Below are 18,922 nucleotides of genomic sequence, written 5' to 3'. Positions count from 1 at the left end.
TACCAGTCTCCACCCCAACTGGAATTCCCACGATGCCTTTGGTGTGAATAATGTAAAAACACCTTCTTCGTCCAGGGCAAGAATTCAAGGAGCCTGGGAGATCCATTACTTGTTGTTAGGGCCCTGGAAACAAGGGAATGGGTCTCCCATCCCACACATATTGAGAAATGTTTACTATAGCTTGCAGGACTTGGTGCATGTTCCTCAATGAAGTAAATGCAAAGGCATGAAATAGTAACAAGAGCACAGATACAGCTGTAGAAAACTGAGAAGTGCTGTACTGCCTACGTCTCTACTGAACAGTGAGACTGTTAGGAAATACATTCACAGTCTCGTTCAGTGCAGTCAAACACAGTCAGCCAGCTTTATACCCAATGAGTTTCCCTAGGCTTTAACTCACTCTTGCTAGCTTTTCTCCTAGGTTGGAAATACTGCCGGTGGGCTCACAACTGCGGTATGGTAACTTTGAATGTTTTTCCCTTCTAACGAACATAGGACAGATTTTACCATACTTTATACTTACCATAACACAGGAGTCTTTTGGCGTTTAGTTTTCACATTAAGAGAGAAATGAGAAGATGTGGTTAGGGCAAAGACAAGCTTTTATTGAGCAAGAAGTTGAGCGCTGTTAAGAACAACTTCTAGAACAGCATCCTAAGAACCAGACGCAGGAGCACGTTGTGCAACAGTGAAGAGGCAAAGAGCTGGAGCCATAGGTCTGTGTTTTTTATCCATTGCTGCTCTTCGTACTGTTTTGACTTCACTCTAAGCATCACCTTCACCAACTGTACCAATTCATTTCGAAAAGATGGACCTCTGCAAAGAGTCCACCCCTCATTTTGTTGACAGAGTTCAGTCTCAGCCAGGCGAGGCAGCAGCCATCTTGTTCAACTAGCTTCTTTTTCCACCTGAATGCGTGAGTCATGTAGATGGCTCTGGCGACCTGGAGTAGAAAAATAAAGGGCAAACAATTCAACCACTTAATTTTCCTAGACACCCCCTCCCCCAGACTACCCTTCAGGGTGTACCCGTTGTGTCAATCAGAGGCGGGTTCAACTTGACTGCCCTTTACCTTACCTGTGCAGATTGTAATGGGGGTGGGTGAAATAGTACAATAGAGAACGGTGGTGTAAGTTTACGGAAGGCAGTTGTGTAAGGGCAGAAAAGGCAAAGGAGTAAACATAATGTAAGGATTAAATGACGGAACGGAAGGCAGTAGCATAAAATGCAGTCGGCAACTATGTAATGGTACTAAAGGCAATAATAAACAGCATTTTTATCAGCGTTTGGCCTAGACAAATGGCCACGATGAAAGTGTTCTATTTTGTATGTATGTGGGCGATATATCTGACATTTCGAAAAGTCTGGCTTATTTTGGGATAATTAATGGAAATAGGGAATCTACATGCGCTCAGTAAACAAAGGCTGATGGAAAAATAGCATATTTTGCCCATGCACAGATTGGTCAAACACATTTCTGCATATGATAATTGCTCTGGAGGGTGGTATGATGGCAGTGCTGCATGACAATGATTCTACCGTCAGTGTACAGTTCAGATGATGAACTGCTATTGAATTGGTGGCGAGTTAAACCTTAAGAATGCACCTGTCTTAGAGTACCATAAATATTAAAACGCTGTGAACTATATTGTCGCCCAATATCTATGGCTATACCTGTGCACAAATCACGGCACCTGCCACCAAAGGGGCAACCCTGAAAGGATTACATACAAAAAGATATGGATAGTGCACCACTGCACAAAGTCAGTAAAGTCCAGTAACACAACGTTGCCTTTTAAACATCTTCACTTTTTATTATTGCTTTTTCTTCAACAAACGAGCAATCAGCCAACGCGTTTCGTCCTACACAAAAGGACTTCATCAAGGCTTATATTTGCATGATCTTTAAACTGATTCTCTTTCCATATTATTGGAATTAAATGTCCAATCTATTATTACCCATAAAGTAAGGGGTCAGCCATGTCCGTCCCGGTCGGCAAAGGAAGTGTACATGCAAGTGCTTCACAGTATATCTTATCACCAGCCCCATATAGCTTTTCTTCAAGAGATGCACATCATCTTAACTGAACTGCCACGACTCCAAAAGCAATGGTGTGGTTCACTTTATGCTACCACATACTCAGCATACACTAGAGGTCCCTTGATATGGATTCAGCTAGTGACTCCCTTTCAGGCAATCAATACTATGGTTGACAAAGAAAGGCAGTAAGTGTAACTCTAAGGTTGCCTTAATGGCCTCCCAGTTTTACTCTGGAGTATATATGGGCCCAATTTCAATCAAGACACCTTCTGGACTACACTCTCTGCCATACTCTCTCAGAAGACCCATCTCCCATGGTTTCTGGGAGGCGACTATAACCGTGTTCTCAACTTACAATTAGATCGTTCTCACTCACCTTTACCGCGCTGTCCTCTCTACACTCACACAGACCGGTTCACAAATTGGGTGAAGCAGTCAGCGCTAGTAGATGCTTGAAGGGCCCTTAATCCTACCTCACAGGTATACTCTTTTTATTCCACACCCCACAACTTAATTATGTGCCTGGACTGCATGCTATGTTGTCAAGCACTTGCACCTTCCTTTGGGGCTGATGATTATCTGGGCCAAGTGCTATTTGATCATGATGCCCATACTGTGGACCTGCAATCCCTTGCCCCGAACTCCACTCCCACCTGATGTCTAGCCTAAGACTGCCTTGAAGACCCAGTGTTTCGGGATTACCAAAGCTCCCATATTTGCAGTTTATTTACTGAAAACAATGACACTGCCTCCATCAAACTTCCTTCAAGGACGTGACCCACAGTATTTGTCTTCAAGAAGTGGTGGGCGTTTGTTGTAGGTCATACAAGGAAATCACGGAGGCAGAACAGCCCCTGCCATTGCTAGAGCACCAAATTGAACAGGATGCATCCCGTTGTTCCACACTAGAGAAAGCCAAAAGCAAACACGTCTCTCTTTAGGAGCGTTTGCAATGCTTCAATTTTACTGCATACATGGCCAAAAGTTACATGGGAGGTAATAAATTGAGACATCTTCTTGATTGGCTAATCCATCAGGAGCAAAAGGAAGCCCCCATTCTTGAGCTCCACTCCCCCTCCCGGGTGGCACTCCGTACTCAACATTACATCCTTAAAGAATTCCACAATTATATTCCCAAATATACAAAGCGCCCTGTCTAGACCACGGGGGTATTACCGTACCATTCCTTGACCACCTTCCCATACAGAGCATCAACTCAACTACACCGGACACCTTGGACGCGATTACAACACCGGCGAACGTTAAACAGGCAATTCAAGACTTAGCCAGAAATACAACCCTTAACCTTAACGGGCTACCTATAGAATACTACAGCTCATATGTTGAGGTCCTTGCACATCAGCTAGCCAACATGTAAAAAGAGGCCCATCGGTTTCACAAACTGTCAACCTCTCTCCAGGAGTCCTTATTAGTCTCTATCCCTAAGCCTTGTTGGGACCCCACCAACGCAGCTTCCTACCACCCCATTGCTATTCTGGGAGCCAATTAGAAATCCTCGAGAAGATATTGTCCGCTCAATATGCCCCAATCTTGCTGGAACTCATCCACTCGGATCAGAACGGGTTTGTCCCAGGGCACAGTATGTCTCACAGTCTTCGGTGCATTTTATACCTTTAGAACCAGGTACAGGACCGGTATCCTTTTGTGGTGTGCCTGGTGTTGGACCTGGTGAAGGCATTCAACTCCCTGAACTGGACTTACTTTTTTGGCATACTTACACAGATTGGCATCAGTAGCCACCTTCTTGCCTATACATTACTTTTATACACAAAACCCCCCTCACCGGTCCTGGTGGGCTGACACATCTCACAAGCTTTTCCAGTGGAATGCAGTACACGAAAGGCGTGCCCGCTTTCACCTCTGCTTTTCACAACGGCCATGGAACCTCTGGCTGTTTGGCTTTGCCCGGATGGCGTACCCTGGGGTATCCCCTTTGCGGACAGGACACACACAGTGTCACTTTACGCTGACAACCTTCTCCTGCTCTTTTGCGACACCCGAGCAGACCCAACAAGGATCCAAATTGTGCTGCAGTCATTTGCTAGGATATCCAGCTTAATGGTCAAGTGGAGCAAGTCCTCCATTTCCCCACTGCACAATAACATGGCCTCACAATCACTATAAGCAGCATTCCCCTCACTTAGCAAAACTCAGCAGTCAGACATCTGGGAATCCGATGATATCACTCCCCAGCTGATCTCTTTGACAGCAATCTGCATCCCATGTTAGCTTTGCTGAAATCTTTAGTGTTCTTTTGGACAAAACTTCCACTTGCCTCGGTGGAGGGGACTGCACTATCAAAGAAGATGATCCTGCTTTGTTTTCTGTACTACTTTGCTAACCTTCCGGTGATTCCCCCACAGTTTATTTCAGGATCTTGACTCCCTGTTGACTGAACTCTTTTGAGGAATTGGCTGCCACCCTCTGTGTAAGCTGCAATTATCTACCGGTGAGGGCAGGCTGGGTGCCCCTTCCTTTGAAGCATATTTGCTGGTGGCCCAACTGCAGTGGCTGACTAGGTAAATAGCCCATCATAATCTTGGCGAAACCTGTCACCACTTCACATTCCTTACTCCTACCACTGTCAGAGGTCTTTTACTCCCAGACAGTACCAGACCCCCCACGCTCGCACCAAGTTTGTGTTGCCTACAAATGCTTCACCAGGACTCGCACTTTCACACGCCACACCCTTCTGTATGCTCCGGTGCTCCCTCTACTGGGCCTCCCATGCTACCCAGGTACATATTCGGCCGCAGCTCTACGTAGCTGGCAGGAAAGTTCTATAACCACAGCTGGTGACCTATTCTGAGATGGTCATCGTCTCTCCTTTGCTCAACTCCAGACAGACTTTGGCCTTCCGGCTGGGCAGTTCCTTACCTGTTGTCAACTCCACAATACCTGCTACAGGCTATGGCTGACTAAGGATGAAGAGCCCCTTACCCACGCCGTGTTACAAGTGATACTCACTATGGGGGAGGGACACTGTTTAATCACATGGCTGTATAAGGGGATAGACAGTCACAATGGTACCTCACTGGGCCCTCTCCACACCAAATGGGAGGACCACATTGGGAAAGTGCTAAACAACAAGAAATGGACTTAAGCACTAGTCTTTCCACACATTATTTCGAGAAATGCTAGGTTTAAGAACATACAGTTCCACGTTCTACATCATGCATATCTGAGCCCCGCAAAACTTAATCAGCACTTCCCAACTGCGAATCTAACTTGTCCCAGCTAAAAGTCGGACAACACAAACCTCCGACACATGCTATGGTCTTGCTCTGATCTCCAGACCTGCTAGCAAGGTATATATAAAACACTGTGTGAAGTCACCAAACTCACTGAACTACATTCCTGGGAAGCTTGCACCCTAGGCATTTTTGAATGAAGGAAAATACACATGCTTTGCTAGCCTGGCCCTGCTACTGGGCTAGAGAACATTTATACTTCTATGGAAGGCCTTTAGTGCTCCATCATTGGTGGCATGGCAGGGTGTTGTACGAAAATGGGGAGCTGCGAAGGAACAGTTCTCCAATATGAAGAGGCATGTCACATTTACAGATGCCCTATCTCCCCTGAATGGGATCCACTATTGGCAGTCTAACAACACCAGGCGACCTCCTCACTTGATTCCACCACTCCGACACTCTTGTTTTGACACCCTACTGTATATCTTATCCCCTAGTCCCTTTGTGTCCCTAAAATCCCCTGGACGTAGTACCCTTAGTCTCCTTTTACTCTGGACCACATTATGTCACCACCTGATTGCAGCTCCACTATACTTTATCTTTGCAACTCCACTATGTTGTGTCCACCCTCATGCCCCCTCCGCACATGATCCTTCAGATTTTGTGCGCACTTCACTTCGACCTCACCCCACCTCCTAATTCTCGCTCTGCTCTTTAAGCATTGGTATTATTGTGTGTCATCTTGCAATAGCAAGACTCAGGCTATCACTTGTAATGTTTGCAGCTTGCACCATATCTTGAAGTCTTTTCTATTGCCTGTCTCTGTGTACGCTGTTTTGTTGTTCTTTTTATTAAATGCAAAAAGCCAATAAAAGTGATATTTAAAAAATAATATTATGGGATGTACACAGGTGCACATCAACAACATATGAAAAGCCCCAGGCTAGGTCCTTTACAGATGGAACACATGTAGGTCTGGATTGTAGCCCATGCAATCGCCAGTGGCTGAGATTAATTCAAGCACTCATTCTGCAACCCTATTGCAGTAGATAGCGCAATAGGTTTGCCCAGACATGTATCCTGCACTCACTGAGCCACGTGACTCAAATTACACCTTTTACTGTTAAGGCTCAAGTAGGCCAAAATTAGTCTAGGTTGCTTGTATTTCAGTCTTGTGGGAACCTGACTTGGCAGTTCAGGATGAATTGTTACTATTAGATCAGCACTAAGACTGATTTGCAAAAGGCTTTTCTACTGAAGCAAGACCAAGAATGAAATGCATATGAGTGGTGGGACAGAAATGTCCTCTGCATGATTAGAGATGTATACCCTTGCCCAGAGCCCCCAACTGTACTTTTGTCTGGATCTCTAATGCTGATTTCTTTGTTGTAAACATGGATCATGCATGTGCACCATGACATAAGCCTGTCTCGCGGATTGCAGTCTTGTTGCACCGGGGGGGACCCCAAACCTGTACTGCCTTGACCAAAAGTTAAGTACCACAAGTGCAGTGGTGGCAGCATATTGTGTGGTGACCAGTAATAGTGAAAAGGTCCTTTTTACCCTGTGTCACTTCAGTGAGGCCTACAGGCGCACTCACATTTTTAAAAACTTCGGTCCTGTGTGCTTAACTCACCTTTGGCATACATTAGGTAGGTGTGGAGTACTGAGTAGCACACAAGTGGTGACTCTGTGCTGGATGGATGCATTCCTGAGAAGTGTACAGTACACAGCTAGAGCAGTACTGTATAGAATATGTGTGGTTAGTGCATGTACTGAGTGTATGAATGCATGTGAGGAATACATGAGATATATAGTCCTGTACAGTGTGTGCGCAATGGAAGCATGTGCTAGGTATATGTGTGCTTGCGTGAAGTGCAATACATGAAGGTTTGTGTTGTGCAGTGGGCATACTGTGAGTGTGTGTGCTAGCAGAGTGTGTGTCTGCAAATAGCATACCCTGGTACAATACAGAAAAGCTACAGTACTGAGCATTGTACGCAGACTTAATGTGTGTGCCTAATGTATGTGTGTCTTTAGTGGCACAATGCATGGAGATAACCGTACTAGAGAGCATGTGTGCTTTGAAAGTAAACTAAGTGCAAGTGTGCCTGCAATGGTACATTACATGGCCGACCCTGGGTCCCATTTTGGGAAGACTAGGCCTGCCTGGTGAAGCCATGAGGAGTAGAGGAATCCCTTCGGAAGACTTATGTATTGTTGCATTCCTGTGAGCTGGGTGGGACACTGGAGGAAGGCAGGAAGAGACTTTTACTTTACATTTCAAAAGGTTTCATTTTGATTCAGTAATAGATCACAAGGAAGTGGCCCTTTCCTGGGCACATCTCAAGAAAGGAGATGGAGTGATAACGGAACCACAAAGAGTAGGATTGGGAGCCAAGGACTGACCTTTTAATGCACATATTACTGTGGCTGACATTGAGGTGTGAACTATGATCACTTCCATGAACTGTGTTGTGGGACAACTGGTTTTAGAATCTTGCCTGCTGTGACAGACAACCTTTCAAGGAAAATGTACACTTCAAAAGAAGCAGAACCCCAACATACAACTTCAAAGACTCAGACCCATACCACATTTGGGCCCATATTTATAGGAAAATGACAGAGCGCGACAATGCACCAAAATTGCAGCGCCACACTCTGTCATTTTCACAATGCAGGGATGCGCCACATTTAATTGAATACAGCGCACCTCCGTGTTGTCCCCTGCGCTGGCGATAAATTTAGCTGCCAACGCAAGCATCCTTGCACCATTGTGCAAGAATGTCTGCGTTGAGGGGTGTCATTGCTTATGTGTGGGAAGGTGTCACTTCCTGCACATAAACAATCACTAATGGCGATTTGGCACTTCTGTGTGTACTGCATTCTGTAGCACACACAGAAGTGGCAAAACATCATTCTGAAATTATTGTTTATGTGCAGGAAGGGACACCTTACCGCACATAAACAAGAATTTCTGGTATTTTGCTCTTTCTATGCGTGCTTCAGAATGCAGCACACATAGAAAAAAAAAAACGAGGAATAAAAGTATTCCTCCTTGTTGCACCTTGCTAACGCCACCCATGGGGTGGCGTTAGATTTTGGCGCTGCCTCAGGTTTATGAAAACTCGTAAATCTGAGGCAGTGTCAAAATGAAATAGGTGTTGCTGTGGCACGCTCACAGCAACTCCCATTGCACGCCCCTTCCACGCGAAGGGCTGCGTGTGAAGGGGTCGTATTTACAAGGTGGCGTTATGCTACAAAAATTGGCTTAACGCCACCTTGTAAATACGGCGCAGGGCATAGCGCCACTGGAGCATCACGAAAAGTGACACTCCGGTGGCACTAAGGGCTTATAAATATGCCCCTAGGTGTCTGGAAAAGGACTATAAGAGGAGGTTGAAGCCCCAAAATCAGTCATCTGCCACGCAGCCAGAGGGGACGTGTAAGAAGGGGAAGTTCTGCAAGGCTTCTACCTGTGACCAGGATTAGGGTCAAGGCCTGCTAGTATCCCTGCTGTGTGAGGGGACATCGCCTAGGGAAACTAAGACCACCTGCCCTGGAGCCTGAAGCACGAGCACCCACCTGCTTGCCAAGCCCAGTGTGCTTTGTGAGAAAGAGAACCGCATTGGATTGAGCGAGGTCCAAACGGGAGCCCTACCAAGAGGACTCTGCGAAGGAGGTGTGAGGAAAACTGCTGCACATTGATCAGGCAGTTGCTCATTTGCAAGAACTGTCAGGTGATCCTCTAAGTCAGGAGAGGGCTGCCGTGATCTGAGTCATGAGAGGAGCACCGTGCGGGAAGTGCTAGGCCAGTACCACCCCACTGCAGTGATCTCCGTATGCCAGAGGGGTCCATTGTTGAACTTTCTGGGCCAGAAGCAATGTGACTTATGTCTGCATTTATATCTCAGGAGGGACCGCCGTGGTGAGAGCGATCACACTGGAATATTCCGTGTGAGACTGTAGCACTGCAGCAACTCTGTATGCCAGGAAGGGCTACCAGTACCACTGTGGCCAAGTGTTTGGGTCATAGCACCGACTGATGGATTGCAGCTGTGACTGGCGGATCAAGCCCGCACACTGAGACCTGCACTTGACTGATTTCCTAAGGACTGCAAGGACACCACCTGAGATGTTGCACCCTCACTGGGGCTCCAATTGGAGTGACTTATCTCATATTTGCAGAGTGGGAGCAGCTCCAGTTACTACAATGAACCATCAGCGCTGCTCGGAGAGATTTTCCTCCTGCCAGGTGCTGCATTATGTACCCTGAGCAGCCCGACTTCCCTGAACAGGATCAGGACTTGAAAGAGGGCGGTCGCTGCACCACTGAACGCTTCCATACTGCCGCAGCGGGTAAGACTTGAACTGGGCCCTTTGAGGCTTGGGAGGGGGGGTACTCCCTGCTAACGGTGTTGTGGACCATAAACACTTTTGAATAATTAGCAAATGAATCAAAGGGGAATGGTTGAGTACGGCCTACTAGTACTCATTCACTGGTGGCCACATCCAGGCAATGCGCCTGGATGTGGCCATCAGTGAATGAGGACTAACTCTCATAAGAAGTAGAGTGGAACAGGGATTTGCCTGGCAACAACTAGTGCTCTAACCTCAAAGAGGTTGTATTATTGTCCATGAATGTCATTGTTAGAAATGGGGTCTCTAGTTGGCAGTCAGTTTGCACCCTGTCCAGGTAGGGACCCTCACTCTAGCCCGAGTAAGGGAGATACACAGTTCAGATAACTCCTGCTCACCCCTTTGGTAGCTTGGCACAAGCAGTCAGGCTTATCTCAGAGGCAATGTGTAAAGTATTTGTACAAACACACAAAGTAACACAGGGAAAACACCACAAAATCATTCAACACCTGTTTAGGAAAATAGCCAATATTTATCTGAGTAAAACACGACCAAAACAACACAAATCCAACATACAAAAGCAAAGTTATGAATTTTCAAAGTTTAAACTTCAATATAGCGCTTAGAAACACAAATGCTTCAATTTGGCATCATCATGGCATCGAGACAGAGTCATTCCCAACAGAGTCACACGGAACCCCAGGTACAGTAAATTTGGTAGCAAAGAAAGAAGCCTGTGCATGGAGTCAGGTAGGGGAGGAGTCGCTGGATCCGCTGCAGTGGTGGTTCCTTACTGCAGAGCAGGGGAGGTGATGCGCTGTTGGTGCGAAACGTTGGTTCCTGATGATCCAGCAGGGTCGATGAATCCAGTGGGTCAAGACATCATGGATGACCTCACAGGGTCGCCGTCACATCACGGGGTTGCTGGTGCTGCAGGGGAGTCGGGTGTCATAAACGTCGGTGACACAGCACTTTCAGGACTCACTGCGTTGTGGAACTTAGGCGAAGCTGCGGCAGCGTAAGGCCTGCGGTGTCAGTCGGGGTCACTGCACTCCAGCAGAGACCATGGCTTGGGGTTGCAGGTAGCGGTGCGGGGTCGTGCAACAGCACTGGTTCGGGAGTCCTTCGGAGTCGAGGTGCATGGATCTTCTTGTTTTCTCACCAGAACTAACTTCTAAGGGCACAGGAACAGGATTGGCACCACTTGGCAAGCCAGGGTCCTCAGCAGGAGTACCCAGGTGCTGGCAGGTGAAGTGCTGGCAGGAAGCAAAATCCAGTCCTTTCCCTCTTAGGGCAGAAGCAGCAGGCCAGCACAGCTATGCAACAGGCTAAGTGTCACGTCCTCCTCAAGCATCAAGCTCTTCTCCTTGGCAGAGGTCCCTCTTGATCCAGAAGTATCTAAAAGTCTGGGGTTTAGGGTCCACTAGTTATACTCATTTCTGCCTTTGAAGTGTGTGAGGACAGGCACAGCCCATTCGGGTTTAAGTGTCAGCCCCTCCCTCCCCACTCTAGCCCAGGAGACCCATCAGGATATGCAGGACATTCCTTAGATCCCTTTGTGCCACTGTCGAGAGGGAATTCATGAACAGCCCTACTGTCAGTCTGACCCAGATGTGGATTCCACAGGCAGGCAGAGGCACAGAATGGTTAAGCAAGAAAATGCCCACTTTCTAAAACAGGCATTTTCAAACAGACAATCTAAAACCAACTCTACCACAAGATGTATTTTTAAATTGGGAGTTCAGAGACCCCAAATTCCATGTCTCTATCTGCTCCCTTTGGGAAGCTGCACTTAAGATATTTAAAGGCAATCCCCATGTTAACCTATGGGAGGGATGGGCCTTGCAATAGTGAAAACCACAATTGGTAATATTTCACTATCAGGACATGTAAAACACACCAGTACCTGTCCTACCCTTTTAAGTACACTACACCCTGCCCATGGAGCTACCTAGGGCCTACCTTAGGGGTGACTTACAGGTAGTAAAACGGAAGGTTTGGGCCTGGCAAGTGGGTACACTTGCCAGGTTGAATTGGCAGTACATAATTGCACACACAGACACTGCAGTGGCAGATCTGAGACATGTTCACCGGGCTACTCAAGTGGGCGGCACAATCAGTGCTGCAGGTCCACTAGCAGCATTTGATTTACAGGCCCTGTGTACCCATAGTGCACTTTATTAGAGACTTACCAGTTAACCAAAAGTCCCAATTATGGAAAATCAATTACCAATATCTGTTAGACAGAGAGCACTTGCACTTTAGCACTGGTTAGCAGTGCCCAGGGTATCAAAGCCAGCAAAAACAAATTACAGCACTGCATCCAAAAATAGGGAGTCAGAAGCAAAAGAAGTGCAAGGAGACCACACCAAGAGCTGACAGGTCTAACAGTCGTTATTCCTCTGTATGTGTAGAGTTAGAAATAAAATAATTATTTTGCTTACAAAAGTAAGTATTTGACTGAACATCGATTTATTATTCATACTGAGTTATGAGTTGTGTTTACTTACCTGTATCTACCCTTACCGCTGAGGAAGCCTTTGGCTGCACATCCACAGCTACCACTGAGAATCAAGTGCAGAAGGGGTACTTGGCCCAGTTGCTCAGGATGCATGGTAGGTCAGGCTCTTGGACATCAGGCGTAAAAGGTCTCAACCGCCACAGTTGAGTACACTAGCCCCTGTGTGCCTCATGGTCCTGTGAAAGGGGTTCTAACAGGTTGTCTCTGGCTAAAGAGGCACAGTGAAAAACAATGGTCTTGAATGTAACCCCAAGTGATGACCAGTGGCTGAGATGAATCCAATCATTCCTTCCATCACCTTGCTGTTGCAGCAGAGTTCCTCATTTAACATGGCACAAGAAGGAGGTTGAATACAGCTTGCCAAGAGAGAGGAAATACAATTATGGTATTCTTCTGGACGGAGGGTGGAGACCATTATAATTTCAATGAGGTCCCTCTTAGAAATTCAGGTTCTAGTTAGCAAGGGCTGCCGATTAGTTATTCCCACGTACTGCCATTTGGCAGATAGTAGGTGTGAGGGTTGGGACTTCAGCTACTACTATTCAAGTTGGGAAAATTTCTAAGCAGGGCCTGTTCTTTAGTCCGTCCCTGATTACTACTTCAGACATCCTGATGAAAGCCAGATGCAGAGATCTCACACTTCATTGTGCCCTTGTTTTCAGTACTCCTGCTTGGAACCAGTATCACTGCTACCTGCTGTGAGAGTCATCACTTAGCATGAAGGTTGTGCCTGAGGAGTAGCCAGACCATGACACTGGAAAAAGAACAACCCAAACCGGGTTCTGAAACCTTAAGACAGTGGATCCACATTTTCTCTTTGGAAAAGGTGTATATAAGTGCAATCCAAACCACCCCACTCTGTTCCAGTTCCATATTGTTCGTGATCAAGGGAGGGAGTGCTCTATGGAGTACTCAAAGGACTGCTGTCTGACCAGAACTTGTGTCCGCATTACAGCCATTTTTCCAAAGGTGAAGCAACCTGAAGTCTGCTTTTTCTGCTGGAGGAACTGAGGGTCTGCCTAGAGCCTAGAATCCTGCATGCCTGCTGAGAGAGGCAGGGAGTATGCCTTACTTTGGCCTAGCAAAAGAAGGAACCACCCAACAGTAGAGACCCAGTATGTTCCTGGCATGGGGAATAACCAGAGAGAGTGGGCAACTGAAAGGGAGCAAAGCCCAGAGTGACCAGTGTTTGAAAGGCGTCCCCCAAATTCCTGAATCAGTTATGATCATGAATTGCATCAACATCTGCAAAAATCAGGTATAGACTATGATAGGCAGTCAGGCTCGGCTGAAAAATCTCTGCTGCCACAGCTGATGCCAGAGTCGAAACACTTTGTCAGTACTAAGGTGGGAACTCTTATCACTCCAGAAGCCACCGCGGAAGAAGTCATCCACAAGGTTGAGATCAGCCCGGAAGCTGCAGCTTCTGTACCCACATTCCTTCTCCACACAGCCTGATGAGGCTGCAACCGCCAAAAATGAGAGCTATCATGGTAACTGCAGCACTGAAATCTTCAAAGTCATCAAGGTAAAAGCAAGGCCAACACAACTCCATAGCCACTGCCACAGGAGCAGGACTGCTGCAATTGTCCGTCCCAAACGCACCTTAACTGTGATAGAAAAAGACAAGGCCCCAAGCAAGGGCTCCCTTTGGCCTTGGTTTGATTAGTTCTCGTCACTAGCACTAGGTCCAGACACACAAGTGGTGCAGCATTTCTATCAGTAGAAGTGGGGAATTGCTGGGTGTTAGGAATTTTGTGGATTCCTGCGGATTCCAGACATTTCCATCTCGCAAATGTGAGCAAAATGTGTGTTTTTAGTCAACGTTTGCACAGGATTCTGGGTAAAAATGTACAGGTTTGCTAGGTTTTCCTAGGTCCCCGCTGAGCGAGGGCCGAAAAACCACAGCTACCGACTGCAAAAAACAAGTCAGTTTTGTGTGGAAACATTTGATGTACCCATGTTGTGTTTTGGGCCATTTACTGTTGCGATCACTAGGCCTACCTACACTAGTGAGGTACCATTTTTATCAAAGGACATAAGGGATAGCTGTGCGGAGGGAAGTTTGTGGTTCCCCGCAGATTTCAGAACTTTCCATCCCAAAAATGTGAGGAAAATGTGTTTTTTGTCCAAGTTTGAGGTTTGCAAGAGATTCTGGGTAACACAACCTGGTGAGAGCCATACAAGGAACATAATCCTGAATCTCCCTAAGTGTCTTTTTTTTAAAAATGTACATTTTGAGCCATTTCCTGGCATGGGCACTAGGTCTTCCCACAAGTGGGGCACCATTTTTATCAGAAGACTTAGGAGAATGCCTTGTGGAAGGAAGTTTGTGACACCCTGCAGATTCAAGAACTTTCCATCACAGAAATATGAGGAAATCTGTTTTTTTCAGTCAAAGTATGAGGTTTGGAAGGGATTCTGGGTAACACATCCTGGTGAGAGCCATGCATGTCACCCCATCCTTGATTCACCTAGGTGTCTAGTTTTCAAAAATGTACAAGTTTGCTAGGTTTCCCTAGGTGCCGAATGAGCTGAGGCCCAATCAACACAGCTACCCACTTGGCAAAAAATGAGTATAAAAGTTTGATATATTCATGTTACATTTTGTGCCATTTTTTGTCACGGCCTCTAGGCCTACCCGCACAAGTGAGGTACTATTTTTATTGAGAGACTGAGAGGAACACAGAATAGTAGAACACGTGTTATAACCTTCGAAATGTAAGACAATGTGTAAGAAAGAAGTGATTTTGAGAAATACCCTCTAATTCACATGGTAGTATGGTTACCCACAAATTCAGAGATGTGCAAATAATCCCTGCTTCTAGACTCCACATCTTGTGCCCATTGTGCACATACATAGGTTTTCTTTATAACTATTTTTCACAATTTATATTTTACCATATGAATTGCTCATTACCCGGTGCACAATGAAAAACCACTGAAAGGTGCAGCTCAGTTATTGGCTCTGGGTACCTCGAGTTCTTGGAAACCCCACAAACCCTATATGTACCTACAATCAGAAGGGTCTAGCAGATGTAATGGTATATAGGTTTTGTAGATCGGCCATCGTGATGAGAACTTACAAAGGAAAACATTGGTCTTCCCTACTAATTTTCAATATTTTTAGCTTTCAAATTTGGAAAAACCTTGAAGGATCTACACAAATGACCCCTTGCTGAATTCAGAATTTCATCTAGTTTTTAAAAATATATAGTTTCCAGGACCCACCATGAGTTTCACACCTATTTCGGCCACAAACTGTAAAGGGGATCAAAGATTTGAAAAATAGGAAAAATGGCCTATCTTCTACTAAAATGCCAAAACTGTGTTAACCAAATGGTTTTCTCAATCACGCTGGTGATTTTAGCACCACAAACATTTTGTTTATGCCATCTGCAGAAAAACAGACACTTTCCCATTTCTCCCCAAAAAACAATATTTAGCTATTTTTTGCCTAATTCTTCGGTCCCCTTCAAGGGAATTCACAAACCCTGGGTACTTTTAGAATCCTCAGAATTCTGGAACAAAGGGTCACAAATTTGGCGTGGATAGCGTATGTGGACAAAAGTTATGGAGGCCTAAGGGTCAACTATCCTAAATAATCAAAAAAAGCTTAGCACCAGGGTGGGTGGAGTTCATCTAGTAGCGAAAAGCTTAAGTCCTTTCTTTTATTCTAAAGATAAACTCTGGACTGGACAATTTGTTATTTTGTCTTTTGATGATGTTCTGATCTCATGTCCCCTACATTACCTCCCTAATAGGATCTCTAATATATAGGGCCCACTGCGTCTCTGCAGGTAAAAGGTATAAATTCTGCATTGTTTAGGCATGGTAGTGGAATAAACCAGGACTTTCCCTCTCACTTTTGTACTGTCCATCAAACAGCGGGCCTCCTGGACCAGACATAATCCACTGGTGAGCAGTTTTCATGCAGAACTCCAAGAATGAGGCTAGAATCTTGTTTTACGTAATGAAATCCACTTCATATAGCTGGCCTCTGGTATTCCATATCCAGATTCATCAATAAATTCCAAGCATATCGAAGACACCAAGGGTACTGAATTAATTGAGGCATGTTGACCCTCTTTCAGTCTCGTGTTTTAGATGCTGGACTTCTGCAGGGCTGCCAGCTAATTCTGGTTTATTGAGAGATTCTAGTATCTGGGCATGGGAATCACCAGGATATACACTCAATTTCTTTAATAGAACTTGTATGCAATACTCACCAACTTTCACACAGATGTCCTATTTTGGAGAGTGCTGCCCAGTTCGCTGTTCAGATGTGTTGACATTTTTTAGAAGATATCTCTGCCCAAGTGTCTATAAATCCTGCTGAACCTGCCTATTTACGCTCCCAATATATTATAGGAATTTGAGAATGTGCTCTGGATCTTGTTGTAGGATGGGAAAATGAGAAAACAAAATGGCCACACTCTAAAAATTACCTTATAAGAAAAGTATTTCCAGCCTAACGCAGTTACTATTCGACTTAAGCTTGCTGTGGGTAAAACATCTTATCTGCGCTACCATTATGTTGGGAAGAGTGCAACAAACCTGACCACTGATTCTGTGAATAATATATGGAAAGTGTCTACCACAGCGATTTATTGAAAGGGTCTTCTAACCAGGGAAACTTGTCTCTGGGTAGGTGAGCGTTATGTAAGGTGGCCCAACCTGCAGATTTTCAACAGTGGGGCCTAAAAGGCATCCCCAAACTGGGAAACAGAGCACGGTGAGTCACAATCAAGAAATATGACAACACAAAATACATATTTGACCTACAAAATAACTAGTTGTTCTGATTTTTGCAGGTTTGACATACATTAGCAAGGGAGGACATTGACTAGGGTGGGATTCCAGGAATTCTAGTGGGTAGAGATCCTTATTGAGGGAGGCAACCTTTTGTGATAAGATGCTCACAAAGAACCTGCCTGATTGCTTGGGATGACAGAGTGAAATGAGGAGACCAGCTGCTCTGGAAGACCACTGATTGCGAGACACCACTTATGCATTGGAGGGGTGTGACCAAACAAGCCAGTCTCTATTTGGTTATTAGTCTTGATTTTTTCTTTCATATCTTTAGGTGAGTGACTTACACACTGGGTCCTGCCGAATGCCTCTGAACCCTTGCTGGGGTCCATGAATGGCAGAAACATGTTGACCATGTAAAGGGGGTAGATTTGCTAGGATCCTTCATGTGTGGGTGTACTTGTAGTTCAGCCTTGGGCTGAGGATCCTTTCTTTTGGACCTCTTTTCTTTTCCTCTCCTGCTTTAGCTGTTTCTGTAGTAGGTATCACAACATACACTGTAAACATAATGGCTGACAATGTAGGCCTGCCATTTGATGATACCATGGTACAATCAGTCTTGCAGACGCTGAGTATATTAGATACACCACTCACACAGACATTAACCCAGACCGTAGAATGGGTGAAACTATCAAACTTGAAGAGACAACCTATACTTACTGCTAGGTATGCAGTCATACTTACTGAATACCCAAGTGCCAGTATAGCCCCACATGGGCTGGTAGTGACTAATGCCCCCAAATTGTTCCTGGACAACAAGATTTTTAAGATGAATTAGTTGATGATCTCCAGGAGGAGTACATTAGAATGGCTGATTCTATTGATAAATATAGCAAAGGAGACAGCTGATCTCCTTATGATTGAGATTCACAACTGGAAATCTAGCTCAAGGGCATTGTACAGGTCACCCCCTTCAAGAAGAAATTGAAGGAGGTCAATAAAGTTCTGTGCAAGACGAAAGAGGGTATTATGAATTAGAAGATCAACAAACTCAAGAAAGATATGGACAGATTTACACATGAAAAGGTTTCCCCTGTCTAGCAGATGACTATTAGTCACAACCATTAAAAAAGAACAATACAAGGAGATTAAGAGGCTGGCATCAATGCACTGATCAATGGACCTCCAATTCAGAGGAACTGAGCAACACGGCAGACTGAGAGTCTAGTGAGTCTAATAGTTCCTTTGAAGTGAGGTTGAGTCAACCAAGAGGTAGGGGCCCCAAGAGGTAGGGGCGTCTTTCCAGGAGCCCCCACACAGGGACCGGGGTGGCCCACCCAATCTTGGGGATTCCCAGTTCAACCGTTTCAACCAACTCCCTTTGGGGGTTAAGGATACCCACCTTTTTTCCTATAGGGCTGTGGGAGGTGAGGAAGATGAAGAAGAGACAACAGGCCCTCATCGGAAAACCAACCAGGCCCACAGAAGACCTGGGTACACTGGGATCCAGCAATAGAACAAAGAATGACGTGGAGTATGACCAAGGAACCGACCACCTCAGCGAACAACATGACAACCTCACTGTGCATCTCAGTCAGAAACTACACTTGAAACCAGTGTCTTGAACAAAACCCTGGGTCTTGTACCCACTCTTCTATGGGATGACTTACACATAAGGAACTGTCCCAATTTGTCCGTAAGACATGTCTGTCCTTTTATTTTGACAAAGCTGACAATATGCATGCAGACTATGAAGTCAATGCAGGTCTGAGAAGCAAATCCACTTTCAATCTACCATTGCACTTTGTTCCTCCAGAGATATCTATGTTTGAGAAAGTGGTCCTGAAGGACTTTGAGATTCATAGGTTTCAAATGAAACACCTCCTTTTAACCTCTCTAAAGAGGAGCAGTAGTGTCTGAAGTCCTTGGGGAGTGACAGAGAGATCGTGACAAATACAGGAGACAAAGGGGTGCCTCAATCATCATGGATCACCATGCCTACCAGGAGTAATGTCTTCAACAACTGAATGATACAGA

The 18,922-nt window shown here is 45.5% G+C and overlaps 1 protein-coding gene across 4 annotated transcripts in view; it reads right to left on the bottom strand.

The window, feature by feature from the left end:
- Nucleotides 1–594: 594 nt before the first annotated feature.
- The window catches only part of LOC138273990 (uncharacterized), a 294,057-nt gene continuing 275,729 nt past the window's right edge, over nt 595–18,922 (bottom strand). For all 4 annotated transcript variants that reach the window (XM_069218921.1, XM_069218922.1, XM_069218923.1 and 1 more), the window contains one exon: nt 595–943. In XM_069218921.1, the coding sequence (XP_069075022.1) occupies nt 888–943 (56 nt within the window). In that variant the 3' untranslated portion in view covers nt 595–887. The remainder of the gene's footprint in view (nt 944–18,922) is intronic.

Source organism: Pleurodeles waltl, unplaced genomic scaffold, assembly GCF_031143425.1.
Source record: "Pleurodeles waltl isolate 20211129_DDA unplaced genomic scaffold, aPleWal1.hap1.20221129 scaffold_130, whole genome shotgun sequence".
NCBI classification, from domain to species: domain Eukaryota; kingdom Metazoa; phylum Chordata; class Amphibia; order Caudata; family Salamandridae; genus Pleurodeles; species Pleurodeles waltl.
This window is presented reverse-complemented; position numbering and strand designations above follow the sequence as displayed.